This window comes from Anopheles stephensi, chromosome 2, assembly GCF_013141755.1.
Source record: "Anopheles stephensi strain Indian chromosome 2, UCI_ANSTEP_V1.0, whole genome shotgun sequence".
Lineage (NCBI taxonomy): Eukaryota > Metazoa > Arthropoda > Insecta > Diptera > Culicidae > Anopheles > Anopheles stephensi.
The window spans coordinates 1,068,602-1,084,620 of NC_050202.1; the positions used below are offsets into that span (position 1 = coordinate 1,068,602).

The window sequence follows — 16,019 nt, forward strand, 5'->3', positions numbered from 1 at the left end:
AGAGTTTGAATCGTAAAAAGTCAAAACATGTACAAAATATCGCCATCTACTTGAGTATTCTCCAATCCTCAATGAAGGGTTAATTTACTCATTTGAATTTTTCCTGCACCAGCAAAATGATTATTCTTTCCCCTCCTGTGTACTATAATGTACGACAATCTCTTTTTTTTTTCTTCCTTCCCACAGTTTTTATTTTCTCCTTTACTTTCCCCGTGACTCGGGGTATCGTTCGTACCGTTTTTGCATAAACGAACTCGCCTCCTGGTGTACGCTTTGTACACTCGCCCGTCGCAATTGCCTTCAATGTGCGCGCGTAATTTCGCGCGTCCAGTTTTCCTTTTCCACCCCACCCCCTTTGCCTCGCAAAACCCCCAAATCACCAAGCCAACGAACGTACACGGCGAACGAAGTGTACGATGAAGACCTAGAGCCCGGCTTCAACTTTATTGTTGATCGTAATCAACATCAACATCGACTCATCTCCTCGTTCGTGTTCTAGCTTGTGGGTGAGCTTTACTTTACAGGGCGAGACATATGGTGTGAGAGGTGGAGAAGAGGGAGAGGGCGGTGAAGGACGAGGCACAAAAAAAGTGGAGAAAATAAAAATCTACACACATCGCGCATATTGGAAGAGAGACGTATGGTAACTGAATTTAAAACACCCACGCCTTATATCATTATGGCGATTATTATGCGACTGGATAAGGGTGAGACAGGTGTAAGCTGGAGCTGGGTGTTGCGAGAGGGTTCTTTCCCTTACATCTACTGCTCTTCATCGCCCTCTCTTTCTCTCTCTATTTCGCTTTCTCACTCGTTCCAATGCGCTGATCTTTTCGAAGCTTACCTCATTTCCTAGTCCATGGATGGACACAGTCCATCTGGGTTAATCGGGGTGGAGGTGGACATTAGGCGGGGTAAGGGACGGGGGAATTTCGCGTCCCCTCATCGTTCATCAATATACCGCCGATAGGTATAAGGGCAGTGCAGGTTTCCCCACCTCTCCTTTATCCCACCCACTCCACCACGTCGCAAAAGGCAGGGACAACGATCCAGAACGAAAATCGTCAGAGAGCATACGGCGAGTAATCATGATTCCTGACTCGCAGTAAAGACAGCTCTCTGGCTGGGTGGGTGCTGGGGGGAGGGAGATATGGGTGGTGTTACACGAACGCAAAAAAGCACCCTTATCTTTCTCGCTTTCTCTCTCTCTCTCTCTCTCACTCAGAGGGTTGTTTGAATTTCTCGCCATACCGACGATAATCATATTTCTCTAGGCGCTTGCTAGGTTCGAAAATATTTTACACAAACATGCATACACACACACACACACACATGTCCACCCCTTGAAGGCAATCATCGTCCTTCCATGTGCACCAACCCCATCGTCCCTCCCTCCCCACCTCATTACATCGGCAACTTATCGATGTTTTGCAATCCGAGCGATGCATCTAGGCAGGTCTGCTTGGTCGTCCTTGTTTTTGTGTGTGCGCTGTTGCTGTATCCTTGCAATAGAAACCCAGCCCGTCCAGTACAGCTGGGGCGGCTTAAGTTCCTGCATTTCAACCCCTCTTCCGTGAAGCGGTACGCGAAGCGAAAGAAAAGCCCGAGGTCTGGTAAAGACAAAAAAAGAATATCGCAAATTTGCAACAAAAAAAAAACTGGAAGCAAAATTATCCCCATATTCACACTCACATACAGGCACACACACATACATGTACATGCTTCCGAGGGGGAGGGGGTTGATTGAGCAGGGAAAAGGGACGAGACCGGCACCGGAGACTTAATAATGCTGCCGCTGGACATAGCGGCTCTCGAGCCGTTCGTTCACTTCAACTGGCCCCGGTCGGTCGATCCCGGGCCAGTTCGTTCATTAATTTGGTGAAATAATTAAAATAGATTGGACCATCGTCATCCGAGCATTCGCGTGTGGGTGCCATGGGAGGAGGATGAGGAGGGAGGAGAAGTTGGAGGTTGGTAGGCATGGAGCAAAAACCGCCCTGGAGGTTCATGAGGACGTGGCGGACGCGCTGAAGTTAAAAATCAACTCATCACTAACTAAGGTCGATAAACATGTGCTTCTAGGTGTGTGTGTGTGTATGTGCTGGAAAATGTTTTTTCTCCGCACATTTTTTTCTAACAGAGCACAAGAAGGGTGCCGGGCGCGTGAGTCTGAGGTGTGTCAATAATATTATCGCATCGAACCCGCTACCGACCATTCGGTCCATTTTTCCCTCACTGCAAATGAGTGTTTGCTCGCTGACGTTTGATTGCAGATTTTCCTTCATTTCCACGCATCACCTCTGGGCCGGTAGACCCGTTCATCCGATCGGTGGATCCGAATCCTGTTGTGCCTTCGGGGTAAAATTTGGCACCCGGCGTCCCGGTGTTAACCAAATATGGCACTTTGTGTACGCTTTTCGGGGGAGGTTGATTTTTTCTCCCTGTTTCGAGGGTGGTTAAAATAAAAATTAATCGACTTCTGGATTTTTTTTGGGATGTTCCCCGTCTCTTGCATGCTATAATATTTCGTCGAATAATTATCGACGTCCGACAACACATATGTTAGATTTGAAATCGGCTTTAATCGACATTAGAAATTTTTCTCCAAAATTTCCCAAGAATTTTATTCAATAACGCACGAATTGGAAAAATATTAAGGTCCCATCATAATTTAGAATATTTTTTAAATTATGAAAAATAAAGTCTTCAACAAGAGCAATTTGCACATTCACTCCAGCTTCATGATTGTGAGGTTCGTTTTTAATTCAAATCTCTGAAGAACCACCTTTTTTTGCTGCGGTTATCTTCTCTCTATTGCAAAAATATTTAGTCCCGCCTTCATCCGCGCAAGTCGCAAATCAGAGACATCTGTCAAGCGCCAGTACTGCTCTTTTTTTAATTCTCACTCACCTCGTATTAGTGTACATTATGTGCAAATGTCGAGTCTTAGGATAAATGCGAAATCTGGCATAGATTTAATATATAATTGTTTTATCCTTTATGTTTGTACCAATTTATGATATCATTTCACATGTCAGAATGGAGACATGTTTTGTTAATAGATCTAAAGAATTTTTAACATTTTTTTTCTCTCTTTTCTACTTAACAGAATAGAAGACGAAGCGATCACTGTAGCCGGTCGAACAGTCCATTTCTGAGCCCGACCTCAACCGATCTAGACGGCCGGTGTAGTAATAGCAGCAACAAACCGGCCGGAATCCTGCGTACCGCCCAGGACAAGATGTCACCACTCTCGATGCCCACCGGTCCGAGTGCGACCTCGACGACAGCAGCTGCCGCCGCCGCTGCCGTGGCTGCCGCCCAAGTACACCTTAATGGAACTAGTGAGTACATATCGAACGCCATCCCCTCTTTCTGCAGAAAAGATGGAGCAAAGGTCAAACTAACACACCCCCGGGACGTGTTTTCTTCCAGTGCAAGACATGTTAAATCTACAGAAACTTCAGAGTCTAGCACAGCTAACGGGGGCGAGCGTGTTAGGCCCGAGCCTGGGACTCCCGACGTCTCCTCTGCTGGGGAATTCGCCACTCAACCTGAGCTTGTCGGGTCAAAATCACAGCCCGCAGGTATTGGGGTTAGGGCCGGCGGCACCAATTGCGGCGGCCGCACCTCAGATGCCACAGCTGCTGTTGGCGTCGGGACAGATTATGCAAGGAATCCAAGGTGCCCAGTTGCTCATACCGACGTCTCAAGGTAAGTTTTGTTTGCGGAGCTCCGAAACGGTGGGACAGTCTGGTAAAGGAAAGTCCTACTACTGTCTTTGCCAGGTATTGCCACCCAAACGATCCTCACGATCCCGGTCGGCCAGCAGGTGATATCGAACATGAGCAGTGAAGCCCTGCTGCAGTCGTTGAACTTTAACAATTCACTCAGCGAAACGCTTAGCTCACAGGCGGCTCAAGCGGCCGCTGCTGCTGCCGCCGCTAGCGGTGGCCTTTTTGTGACTCCCCGCGATGCTACGGGATCCTCCAGCTCTGGGTTGCTTTCGACGCAATTGCTCGCATCCGCGGGAGGACATTCCCTGCAGCAATCGCAACAACATTCCCCCAAAGGTTTGCACTACGCCAACCATCACCACCATCATCACCATCACCTTGGAGATGTGAAGTTTAAGCCAAACTCCACCTCGTCCTCGTCGGCCACTTCGGCTTCCGGTTCGAGCTGTCTGCCCCACGATACCCACCGGCAATCCAGTCACTCGTTGTCGTCCTCCACCGCCTCTAACTCTCTCGGACATGCGACAGGTGGTCGCATGACGCCTGACATCCAGCATCGGACGAAGCTACAATCCGGTGACTCTCCGAAGCGGATCTCACTGGCCACGTCTTCTCCGCCAGTGTCAACGCTCAGCCGGCCCGCTAGTTATGCTTCCTGTTCGTCCTCACCTTACGAGAAATCGATACCGATGAAGCGTACCCTTTCTCCGCCGGCCACCCTGAACTGCACCACTCCGGGCAGCAGTAGTGGCCACTCTAGTAACGGACATCTGCAGGTGAACGTTCCCGGCGGTGCCATCAGTGCAACGAGCCCTCGGTCTCCCTCGGACAGTGCAATCAACAGGTATGTGTGCTTTACAGGCGCAGTAATTCTCATCTTGATCGTTGGATGTGTTTGGATTACTTATCAGACTTGGTCTACCGAGTGGCAGCGATCTGATCGCATCCAAATCGAAGCTATCGCCTGCCGGGTCGTCTAGCTCCGGTCTAGCTCTACCCAAGGAACAATCGTCTACTCATCCCCACTCGTCCGTCTCACCGCTCCACAATCACTCCTCCTCTGGACCATCTGCACCAGGATCGACCGGTAGACCCGGGTCCTGCGATCTGGAGCTGATAGAGCAACATCAGCAGCAGCAGCAGCAGCATCACCGAGCACCATCGGTTGACGACCTGGAGCTAGACAAACCATCCACCGTCGGCAGTAGCGGCAGCACGGCCGTACATCAACTTCAGAAGCGACCACATCACAGTGCAACCAGCACGCCACCGCCCAAACTGAGTCCTGCTGGGTCCGCCGGCAGATTATCGCACAGCGACGATGACGACGATGAGGCCTCGAATCACGAGTTTCTGGAAGAGCATCCAAGTAAGCCAAAGGTTTAGTTCTTCTGATTTTAGCTGTCCCTATCTGCTACTCTCTGTCTCTCTCTTTAAATGTTCTCCAAACTGTTTTATTATTTAAAATGCGTTTCGGCGACGCTCAATTGGGCGAAAATCGTCTGTATCTGTTCACAATCAATCTTAATCACAAGGCGGACAACCGACGTCATCAAACTGAATTTTTACCACCACGATCGCGAGCCAATCTCGATCGGTTCTCTCATTATTGTTCGGAATCCACTTGATATTACCCTAACCCCTCTACAATTTACTTCACTTCGGTTCGTTTGAGTTGGGTTTTAAAAGAAAGATTTAGTTGCTCTTTGTGTTCATAAAACCAAACCCAGATACCCTCATGCACCATGGGGAAGACCGACCAAAGCATATGTCATTTCGTGTTCAATTCTTCATCAGCCCAGCTTCTGTTATTCTTGGCTTCTCCCTGGGCCCAGAGCTCTAGCCCCGTTCTTCGAGTCAATTAATTTGACATTCTTTATTAACGCTTAATTTACGCTAAACATTTCCCTTAATGTGCTTTATTAGTCGCGTTCCTGGTACTTTCGGGCGGCAGTCCACTCACACACATACACGTCGAGCGTCGGGTCGAGCGTCTTTTACATTATACATGATTGTAGAACATTTGTTGCTCGGTGGCCACCACACCGTCGCATGGGAAGCACAGGGCGGTTGACATTAACGGTCGCTGATGTGATGTCAGTGAGTAGATGCGGCAGGGTCTGTGCTTCCTGCCCGGCCATCTTGCCAATAACGCGAGTTCAATAATAATATCTCTTCGGGCCCCAGCCTTGTTGCCCCAGTTCACAGCCTCCTCGGTCCGAGCCGTTCCGAGTTCCAAGTGCTATATTGGTTTAATTTTCTTTCCCTCACTCTCTCTCTCTTTCTCTCTCCCTCTTTCTCTCTCTCTCTCTTGCCTCTCACTCCCGTTCTCGTGGGGCCTGCAGATGAGTTAACAATCAATCAAACTAATTGCAACGTGGTGGACGGTATCGATCTGGACGACATCAAGGAGTTCGCCAAGGCGTTCAAACTGCGGCGACTGTCGCTCGGGCTCACGCAAACCCAGGTCGGTCAGGCGCTGTCCGTTACTGAGGGACCCGCTTACAGCCAGAGTGCCATCTGCAGGTAATTCACTGTTTTATCGAGCTAATTTCTAGCCCAAAAAGTTGAGAGCTATCGTTTATTTAAGCAATAAAGGAAATAATTAGAAACTTTTGGAGACAAACATGAACTTTGCTATAAAGATATAGAGATGTCAGAGTCTTCTATAGCTACTTAACTACTACTTGCTCAAGACAAGCTAAGCTAGTGTTATGCTAAATTAACTCCTCCCGATAACCAAACCCAACCGACGGTTTGACACAAGCACACGTCGTTGCCAGGACATTGGTTCGTTTCGCGCCATTGCGTGCGGACAAAGATCAACCAGACGCAGGCCTGTTGGCTCTTGGCAACGCACTAGTTTCCGTTTTCAATGTACTTATCGTTTGTTTCTTCTTTCACATTGTTTCTTCCTTTATCTTTGGGTTTTCCTTTCTGTTTGCTACAACAAAACAAAACAAAAATCTAAAAACACAATCAAACCAACTGTGATGTTGCCAATTCCTGCCCTACAACAACAACGCTCCGAATGCGCTCCGGACACACAAATATATACACACACGCACACACTCTTTCACACAATCATGAACACAAATGGTACACATCTACTCGCCAAAAACCAGCGCACTAGCCGCCCAGATGTACTGTGCAGCGCAACTTTCATCGCAGCAGCAGCAAATGTATGTATGAATTGAGATATCAACTATGGTAGCAATATTGTGTTCTTCTAGCTCTTGGTTTTTCATTCCGTTCTGTACATATTACACTTGCTCCTTACCTATCAACGCACTGTTTTCGGTTCAATTGGCTTCAGCGATCTTAGCCCAACTATTTTGTAAATGTAGTTAAGCATGTTAGCTAGAAATTATTGGAAACACACTAACAAGCGCACACAAACCCACATACAACATGTAAGGTAAGAAAGATCTACTACACCCCCCGTTACCCCTTTTCACCCCAACTGTGTCTGGTCCTCTCCCCAATCTCCAGCATTCCATTCAGTTTAAACGAACGAAATTAAAAACCATTAACATTTTAATGAGCGTAAATCAAACCGGACACAATGGGGTTTAATTTTAGACCATCAATCGTCAATCGAGTTCAAACTGTCCTTCTGGGGTTGTTAAGCAATTGGAAATGATTAAGAAGTAGAGAAGAAAAACAACAATTCCATTCTTTTCCATGTGTGTGTGTGTTTGTGGTTTTTACTCTGCTAGAAAAAGTGTTTGGTAATTGTTTTTACATACATGTTGATACTTTTACCTTCGTATTTGTACATTCTAACCAGAGGTAAGCGTTTCCCCTTTTTGTTTTATTCACTTTCGTTTTTTCAATTTATTTTTTGTGATTTTTTGTTTTGTGTTTATCGTTTTGTAATTGGCTTGTAAATTGATTATTTATCTTCTTTTTCCCCTTTTTTTCATTGTTTACTTTTGTAACTTTAACTTTATGTATTGCTTAGTTCGTTTCTAAAAAGTTTACTATCAACAGTAACAAAAAAAAGGCAAACATTGTTTTTGCAAATTTTTGATCAATGTCCTGGCAATCTTTCATACCTTTTCTTCCTCTGCTCATATGATCCTCTCTTACTCTTCCTTCTCATATTGCCCCGCTCCTTTTTGCTCCGTTTTCTTGATTCTTGATTGGCTTTAGAGTATGAACACTAGGGTATATACTGTGTACGGTTATGGTATGTTATGGTTTTGTTTGATTTTCCACTTCAATTTCATTTTCTATAAGTACATCTTGTTTTTATTCTTATTTTCCTTCTTTTCTCTTCACCTACACACACACACATACACAAAAACACACTCACATCGCCCGGGAACAGGTTTGAAAAGTTAGACATTACACCCAAAAGCGCACAAAAAATTAAACCTGTGCTCGAGCGCTGGATGAAGGAAGCGGAGGAAAGGTAAGACCAACAGAGGTTTTTGGTAGCGAGAGTTGGTAGTGTTGCGATATTGCACCTGAATGCACGCTGTGCACCTAGAAGTACCAAGACCGTTTCATCCGTTTAATGCACGCTTTTCCTCTTCTTTTTTCAATATGCCGAATGTCTCGACTTTCGTTTTCCGATTGTAAAACCCGTTCAGTCATTCGTCTAGGTACAAATCGGGCCAAAACCACGTGCCAGACTTTATCGGTGTGGAACCGTCCAAGAAGCGGAAACGAAGGACATCCTTTACGCCGCAAGCGCTCGAGCTGCTGAACGGTCACTTTGAACGGAACACACATCCTTCCGGTAGGTGGCGCGAGATGCCTTAAGCCTTCCAGCAGTCCAGCTAAACGACTTAATCTATTTTTCAGGAACTGAAATAACCGGCCTAGCCCATCAGCTCGGTTACGAGCGGGAAGTTATACGCATCTGGTTCTGCAACAAACGCCAAGCGCTCAAGAACACCGTGCGGATGATGTCCAAGAGCTTCAAGATGGAGAATACTTAAACCCGCGTCAACATCCTTTGCGGACGACGGATGGTGGGAGTCGAACGAACGCGACTTCGATCGCGAACCATAGCCATATAACGTAAGGTGCCATTCCGATATTGAGTATGTATACATATGTAGGATACGTAGCATGATACTAGGACGTACGATCTAATTGTGGAGATTTGTGGAGGAAGGAATTGTTTTTTCTTCTCTTTTCGTTAGTTACTTTCTTGTCGACGACCCCTCACCCTGACAAAACAGTAGCTTTGCACTGCTGAACAAAGGTATTCGGGATGGATAGCAAGACTTGTTTAAATCTTCCGAGTCTGCTCATTCTCTACCGCTTTCCGTGTTAGTTTCCAAACAGAAACCCTCAAAACCACCCTTTCAAGATAGGTTTCGGTTTAGCAAAAGCTCTCCTTTTTTCGTATAATTGCTTCGCATCTTGTGTGAACTCGTGAAACCAAAGTTCCTAATCTTTATAGTAAGACAACCAGCACACAGACACAAGAATGAAACAGGCAAAACCACTGCATCCACTGAAACTACCCGCAGAGTCCTTAAGCAAAACTCAACTGATCCTTCTCTAACTCATGCGAAGAGGACATCACATCGGACATGTTACATTACAGGAATACATCAAAATTAGCGATCGTTGTAAAATACTTCTTCAGACCACTGTACACGTAAATCCAACCATAGCCATGAGTGTGTAATAATTATATAAAAAGACAAGCCGTTACACAAACAAAGCAGAGCAGAAAGTCCAGATCCAGAAGACGTTTACAGAACGTTTTGCAGTTTGTTTCCTATACCTCTCAACAGCACAGATTGTACAAGCAGCCAGCTCCTCATCACCTACATGTGTGTATTACTTTATGCCAGCAAACTTTTTTGTTGAAACAGATAGAAAGAGAGGCATTTATGTAGTCAGCAAAAGCCAGTGTTTATTGTAAAACCGACAGTCCATCACACGAGAAGCTTAGAGATGAAGATGTAAATGTATGGATTTATGTTGAAAACATTAACGTTTGTCCCTGCAAACTCATGCAACGCGAAGAATCTATATCTGTTGGTAGGAAAAGAACAAAACTGTGTCAAATAGAATAAAGGAACGAACTCCACAAGGAAGCAGGCAAAGAACACAAAGCACATCATAGAACGAGAGACAAAGCTATAAGCACCTTATACTATTAAGACGTGAATTACACAATCTCAAACAGGAAACAAGAGGAAGAAAACTATAACCGATTCAAAAAGACATCACATCCGAAAGCAAAACATAAAGCGCTGGAATGTTTAGACAGAAAGATGAGTAACGAGTAAACAAAAAACCAATGCATTTAATTCTATTACAAAAGTTTGAAATAAAGGAACAAGTAAAATCCCCCAGAGGCACAGCCACACACACAGACAAATCGAGGAGAGAGAGAGAGGACGAGATACAGAGAGAGAGAGAAAGATCGTGGTACAGCTCATTATTATCCGTCGTGTCGTGTTGTCAAGGTAACGAGGCAGTGTAATCCGTGTAAAAACTGGCAAACAAACACACAAACACAGCAACAGTCATTGGGCGGGTCGTCATATCAAGTCGAGCGTTATAATGTAATATTTAAGGTAAACCCTGTAAACCGAGAGTAAATAAGTAAAAACAACACAAAAAAAACACAACAACTAAGAAAATACATTTTGCAAGCAACATTTTGTAAAATTCTCGTGAAGTTGTTGGTGGTGTAATGTATAATTTTAAAGGAGCGGATTGGTGTTTGAAAGAATTATTGAATTTTAAAAAAACAATAGCCAAGCAACAATGAATATGCAGCGTTTTGCAAACAAAATCCATCAGACAAGCGTTCTAAAATTTGAATGTATGATATTTTATAGCAAACGGCTGCGTCCGCCGAAATTCAAATCGATTGGCTGCATCCGTCTTACACGTACGCAGCCAGTTATGCTACAAGTAAAGAATTACGGTATGTTTCTCATCTAAACATTTGCTTTATTATTTTCTGTGCGTTCTAAAGCGAAAAACAGGAACAATTTTGAGATATTCATGGTATTTTAATACTGTATCGCATTTTAACTGTCTTGTGGCTCTTGACTAACGACTTCAAAGTTCTTTTCCGGATCGATTCGTTTCGCTCGGTACTCCATAAGCTCTATCGTTCCGTAGCTGTGATTGAAGCAAAGAAAACAATCATTGTAATTGATCAGGAAACACTACATAAACTATTAATTCTTACCCTATTGTGCCCACAGTCATCATTCCCAGCACAAACAGCAGCTTGTGGAAGGTCGGGAAAAACGAACTGGCTGAGTACATTATAACGGAACCGCACGCTTCCCACAAACGGAAGTTGCTGAACGCAGCCTCTTCATTTCCCGGGAACAGAATACCGCTTAGAGCTGCAACGAAAAACGGGAAAACAGTCCAATAACGCCCTTCTTAACACAACTTATGGTGGCTTTTCTTACAATTAATTTGAATCAACCAGACTCCATCGGCCAACCCCCAACAGGCGACGATTATGGAATACTTGTAGTACTCGTTCGTCGGAGTCCAGAGCAGCATGAACACGATCAGAGCCGCATGAAAAACGTACGTCACCAGAATTAGCATCCGGCGGCCCAGATGCTTCGTGACGTATGGCGTGCAGGCAGCAGCGAGAGTATTCGCCAGCCCGAAGCTTATCATCGCGTAACCGATGTAACTGATGCCAAGCCCACAGGCCACAAACGACTGCAACGAATCGAAGATTACGAGATCTCGCCGTCAATGTTGATTGTTAGGGATGAGCTCATGTACTACTATTACCTTCGTAAAGTCAGCCGTGATAAACGCTTGCTCTATACCGATAAACGATACAATTGGCAGGAGTAGTAGCTGATACTTGTGACTAAGCTGCCGCAAGGTGATGACGAGTGTGTTCATGCCAGATATATTATTCCCGGGAGTTTTGCGAACCATGCTGTACCTACATCAAACACGGGAAAGACTATACTCAGAGTTGATATCATACTTTTCGTGCTAGGGTGTCCTTACCTTTTAAGGGAATCAACACCTAAAGCGACCGAAACAGAAGCCGCCACCATGCACGCTAGGAAGATCCCGGTCAGCCGGTTCACCTGCTCCGGTTCGGGTCTCTTTAGGTCGATTGCACTCTGTGCCTCTTGGTGAATTGGTGCCGCATAGTTCGCCCCACAGGTGACCGATATGTTAACGCTCGATTCAATTGTACCATTCACTGCCGAGTCAGCCTCTCCGTAGGAAAGTACTGCAAAAAGAGAGCGGGATTTACATGGCGTACCAATTTGGCTCAAGGCAATCACGCAGGGAATGAGCGCACGTACCGGTGAATGATATCAAATTGCCCAACACTTGCGCCAGCTGGTAGAACACGAAGAATAGGCTGAAGAACTTCACGATCAAGTAGTCGGTGCGGACTTTACGTCGGGTGGCGATACTGAAGGCTTCCGCTATGATGGAGAGGTAGGTACACTTGGCACACCAGAGCGGTCCACCGCCGAACCCTACGGCCAGACCACTCGGTATGAGTGTGGCAAATGAGGGATAAAACTGGGCCGCGATGTAGGGCATGTAGGCGACGAAAGACACCACGATCGTCCACTTGCAACCCAGTAGCCTGTGAAGAACAGATTTTCCCATCTTCAATATGACTTCAAAAATTCGCCATGGCCGTTCTTCACCTTATCACCAACACCGGTAGGAACAGGTTGGACACAATTAACGATCCATAGATGCAGGCCAACGTGTACGCTCCCAAGGACCCATCACTGTGCAGCGAGCTCTGAAGATTCGACGTCCCATGGAACGCCGTAAAGTGAATCATGAATGCAATTCCCAGCACTGCAATATTCTTCACAATGCGCCATTTTTCCCGAGGACCCAACTTCTCGATCGCTTCCAGCGCAACACTGTCTGTCGCAACTCCTTCCTGCATTGTTTACCGGCACAAAAACAACAAAACGTAAACAACACCACCCACTAACAAGCCGCGAACACACGAGCTCAATCACACCAATTAGCGCCCAACCGGAGGCAGCGTTAAGATCACACTGAACGTCAGAGTTCTCCCTTCTCGATGTCCGGGGTCTGTGCTCGCCTACGTTATGCAACTGATTAAAACAGGTTTCTAAAACTTCTCGGCCGGTTTTTGTGGTCCAAGCCCGACGACAGGCCTTTGGCACGAATCTTACAATCGGTCGCTCTGAAGCTCACTCTGCTACAACGAGACAAGGTCATGCCGGGTAGTTTGACTTTTACTAATCCGGTCGTACAAATTCGTGCTATATTCGAAGTCGCCGTGGGGATGGAGAGGGATGACGAAGAATTAAAATGTATTCTAAAACAGGTAAATGTTCGGGAACGCGGATCGACCGGTGTCGCGACTGAGAATACGATTGAATTAATGAGTCGGCTCAAGATCGTTCGGATACTTCCTTACGGTGTCGTTTATAAGGTTGCACGAGATCGATGTCGCTTTAATTACATTTTTTGCATCACTTAAAGCAGGAACACTACCTTGAATGTCCCGTTAGCGATCGGAATAATTAGAACTCTAACGCAAATGATTAATGGTGCTAATTAAATGCATATTATAACGTTCATTAAATACTTCTTACACCATTATTGAATCACCTTACAGGGAAATCTTACAAAAAAAGACGCTCCCGGTCGATTGGAACAACCCTTGTTTACCTTATCGTACAGCGCCCTCTTGTGATGGGAGTTAAAAGCACATCATATGGCACATCAACGAAAGCCACGCCCACTTCGCAGCATAAACAATTGGTTGAAAACATACATATTCACGCGTTTTATGCTATGTTACTTGCAGCACTGTAATTAGTTGTAAAATCTGTCGAAACATTTTAACAGTTTCTAGGCTCTTATGGCATGAAGAAGTGAACAACTATCGATTAATTAATATTTTCTTCATCGTAAGACAATGCATCGGAAGATTTTCGTAATTTAAGTAAAATGCCGGAACTCAACCACTTTTCGTTTAATCAAGCAAGAAGGAATAGTTTGATGTAGTCCACGGTTATTCTATGAGTGCTAAGAAATATTCCTGCGTCAGTTAGAAACATACAAAAACATAAACATTATCCTTTATTTTAGCAAAAACTTCCAAAACTTATGCCAAACCAAACCCGATCACTCGACAGCTCAACACCATGGCTAATGTCGTGCAACATCACCGATCGGATGTGGCGTCGAAAGCCGACATTGCAAAAAAAAAAAGGCAGGAAGTGCTAACATCGGCAACGGCAAACCTTCTTTCCTTCTTCGGCATCCATTCCACCCAACGCCAACGCTTGACGTCATCCCCGGAAACGGCCCGGAAAGCCTCAGACACGTGCGCGGCCAAAACATTTCTCTTGTTTCGTGCGTTATGCCGCTTTGCGTGAATAATTCTGCATTAACCTTACCACAGGAATTGTCCAAACCTCCGGCCGTGAGGACGGCAAGATTAATGTATCATGCGTGGCTGACGGAAGGGCCGGATGTCTTTGTTGAGACACAGACGCCCTACCCATCGGCAGGGATCAAAATATCACCAAATATTATCCACACCGATGTAAATGTAGTGCCAAAGTGGCCAAACCTAACGAGGGTGGTTTATGAGGATGAGATTGCATGGTGCTGGTGGTTTAGGAATGGTGCAAATGCCTCACTAATCCAACTGCAATTCCTTTCCAATTATATTTGGATGATGATACACATTTATTATCGTTGATGGTGATGGCGCTAACTTGGCAACATGGATGGGGTTTTTCGTTACGGAGGATACAATTTGTCATGGGTTATACTTCTCTCAAAAGTTGTGTTAGCCTTTGATAAAAAAATATTCTTTTTAAATAAAATTTGTGATAAAAAGAAGCTTATTATTATGTTCAAAATTCCAACATACTCTACAATTTTATCTTTCCAACAATACTCTGATTTCTAAAATTAAACTCCCCGCAAATACATTCTCAAAGTGTGATTCGATATGGTTGATCTGCAAGAATTTATTGCCAGCACTGATCGAACTGTAAAGTGTTTCCTGGTGGTTCCCTCTTGAAACCTGCAATCCTTCCTTAAGTGCTAGGGTTAATAAATTGCCCATCGATTGCCTATCCATTATTGAGCTGTTCGTCCCATCGGCCAATGAGATTCGCTCTCAAACATTGGTCACTTTATGGACGAACCGAAATCTCCACGACATTTCCGCTATCGAGTGCCGGTGCCGCAAGTAGACTCTTGCATCCCCTTGGACTGGAAAATGTATCTCCTAGCCCTGTTGAAACTCGTGTAAAAAATACATGAACATATGGTGCATAATAAGACGACAGTGCTCTTTTCGCTCGGACGGGAATCCCCCGGAGAAATCTCCCGGGGACTCCGACCCAGCAATATATAGCATTGCCACTGAGCCGTTAAGAAAAACGGGGCGGATTGGGTGACTGACTGCAGAAAACTCGGACGCAAATGTCACTGCGCCGTAAGAAATGTCAGCCCCGTGGTTCAGGATGCGCGACAGGACACAGTATAAAAGGACGCACTTGATGCGGCCCGAGCTCAAAAACCCGCCAGCAATTGGATACTTCTCGTCGTTTTCGTCGTTCGCGATGAGGCACGGGAAAACCAAGGGCTTCAGCAAACATTAGTTCAATTTTTTGTGCCATTTTGCAGAAGTGAATTCAATTTCCTTGCAAAAGGCTTCAATTTTTAAGACAAAATTATAATCAAACGTCCAGCAAAATGGAACCGATAAAGCTATTTCTAAATACGAAAAGAAAAGCCTAAAACAATACAATACTTAAAAGTTAGAAGGTGTACAAGTGATAAAATAAGCAATTGATAAAATAAAAATCATGGTTCTTTTCAAGAGTGTAGGCTGAATTCCCTAAACAATCAAAAATACAAAAAAAAATTAAATTCTGGCTTAAAATAAACTAAACCACAGAAGAAATCTTTTTTATTCCTAAACTGATTCTCCCACTTGCAGAAGATGGGTTGTAGCTTGATAATAACTTGTTTTGATGCAAATTTCCCATAAGTGCGGTAGCTTGAAGCATGCTAATCTCATTACACCTCCAAAAAGCCAGCAAACCCGTCGACCCTAATGGACTCATAAAAGTAGTCGAGTGCCAGATATCATCATCACCACCAAGCCAATTCCAACCCCCAATTCCAGTACAAGTCAGCATCACTTTACTGCCGTCGTTTCAATTAAGTTCCCGGGCCTTCTGCTTTGTAACAACAACAAATCTGCAATTGTGGTAATGTACTCTAACGCCTAAACAGATCCGAGGAACCCTCCTCCGCTTGATAGCCGAG

The 16,019-nt window shown here is 45.0% G+C and overlaps 2 protein-coding genes across 5 annotated transcripts in view; one reads left to right on the top strand and one right to left on the bottom strand.

Annotated features, from left to right (window-relative positions):
* LOC118507399 (POU domain, class 6, transcription factor 2) overlaps positions 1 to 10,370 on the top strand; it is a 52,053-nt gene extending 41,683 nt beyond the window's left edge. For 2 of the 4 annotated variants that reach the window (XM_036045856.1, XM_036045853.1), the window contains 9 exons: positions 3,110 to 3,344; positions 3,436 to 3,714; positions 3,789 to 4,581; positions 4,649 to 5,106; positions 6,083 to 6,263; positions 6,863 to 6,919; positions 8,071 to 8,154; positions 8,336 to 8,484; positions 8,550 to 10,370. In XM_036045856.1, coding sequence (XP_035901749.1) covers positions 3,242 to 3,344; positions 3,436 to 3,714; positions 3,789 to 4,581; positions 4,649 to 5,106; positions 6,083 to 6,263; positions 6,863 to 6,919; positions 8,071 to 8,154; positions 8,336 to 8,484; positions 8,550 to 8,686 — 2,241 coding nt within the window. In that variant the 5' untranslated portion in view covers positions 3,110 to 3,241 and the 3' untranslated portion in view covers positions 8,687 to 10,370. The remainder of the gene's footprint in view (positions 1 to 3,109; positions 3,345 to 3,435; positions 3,715 to 3,788; positions 4,582 to 4,648; positions 5,107 to 6,082; positions 6,264 to 6,862; positions 6,920 to 8,070; positions 8,155 to 8,335; positions 8,485 to 8,549) is intronic. The other 2 variants (XM_036045854.1, XM_036045855.1) reach the window with 2 other exon arrangements.
* Positions 10,371 to 10,649: 279 nt separating this feature from the next.
* LOC118503515 (UNC93-like protein) lies at positions 10,650 to 12,809 on the bottom strand. The gene is made up of 7 exons (XM_036036867.1): positions 12,380 to 12,809; positions 12,023 to 12,315; positions 11,715 to 11,946; positions 11,487 to 11,646; positions 11,147 to 11,411; positions 10,915 to 11,077; positions 10,650 to 10,844 (listed from the first exon to the last, which is right to left on the bottom strand). Exons 1-7 carry the CDS (start codon positions 12,631 to 12,633, stop codon positions 10,751 to 10,753), a joined length of 1,461 nt encoding a protein of 486 aa, XP_035892760.1. The 5' UTR covers positions 12,634 to 12,809; the 3' UTR covers positions 10,650 to 10,750.
* Between the last annotated feature and the right edge of the window lie 3,210 nt (positions 12,810 to 16,019).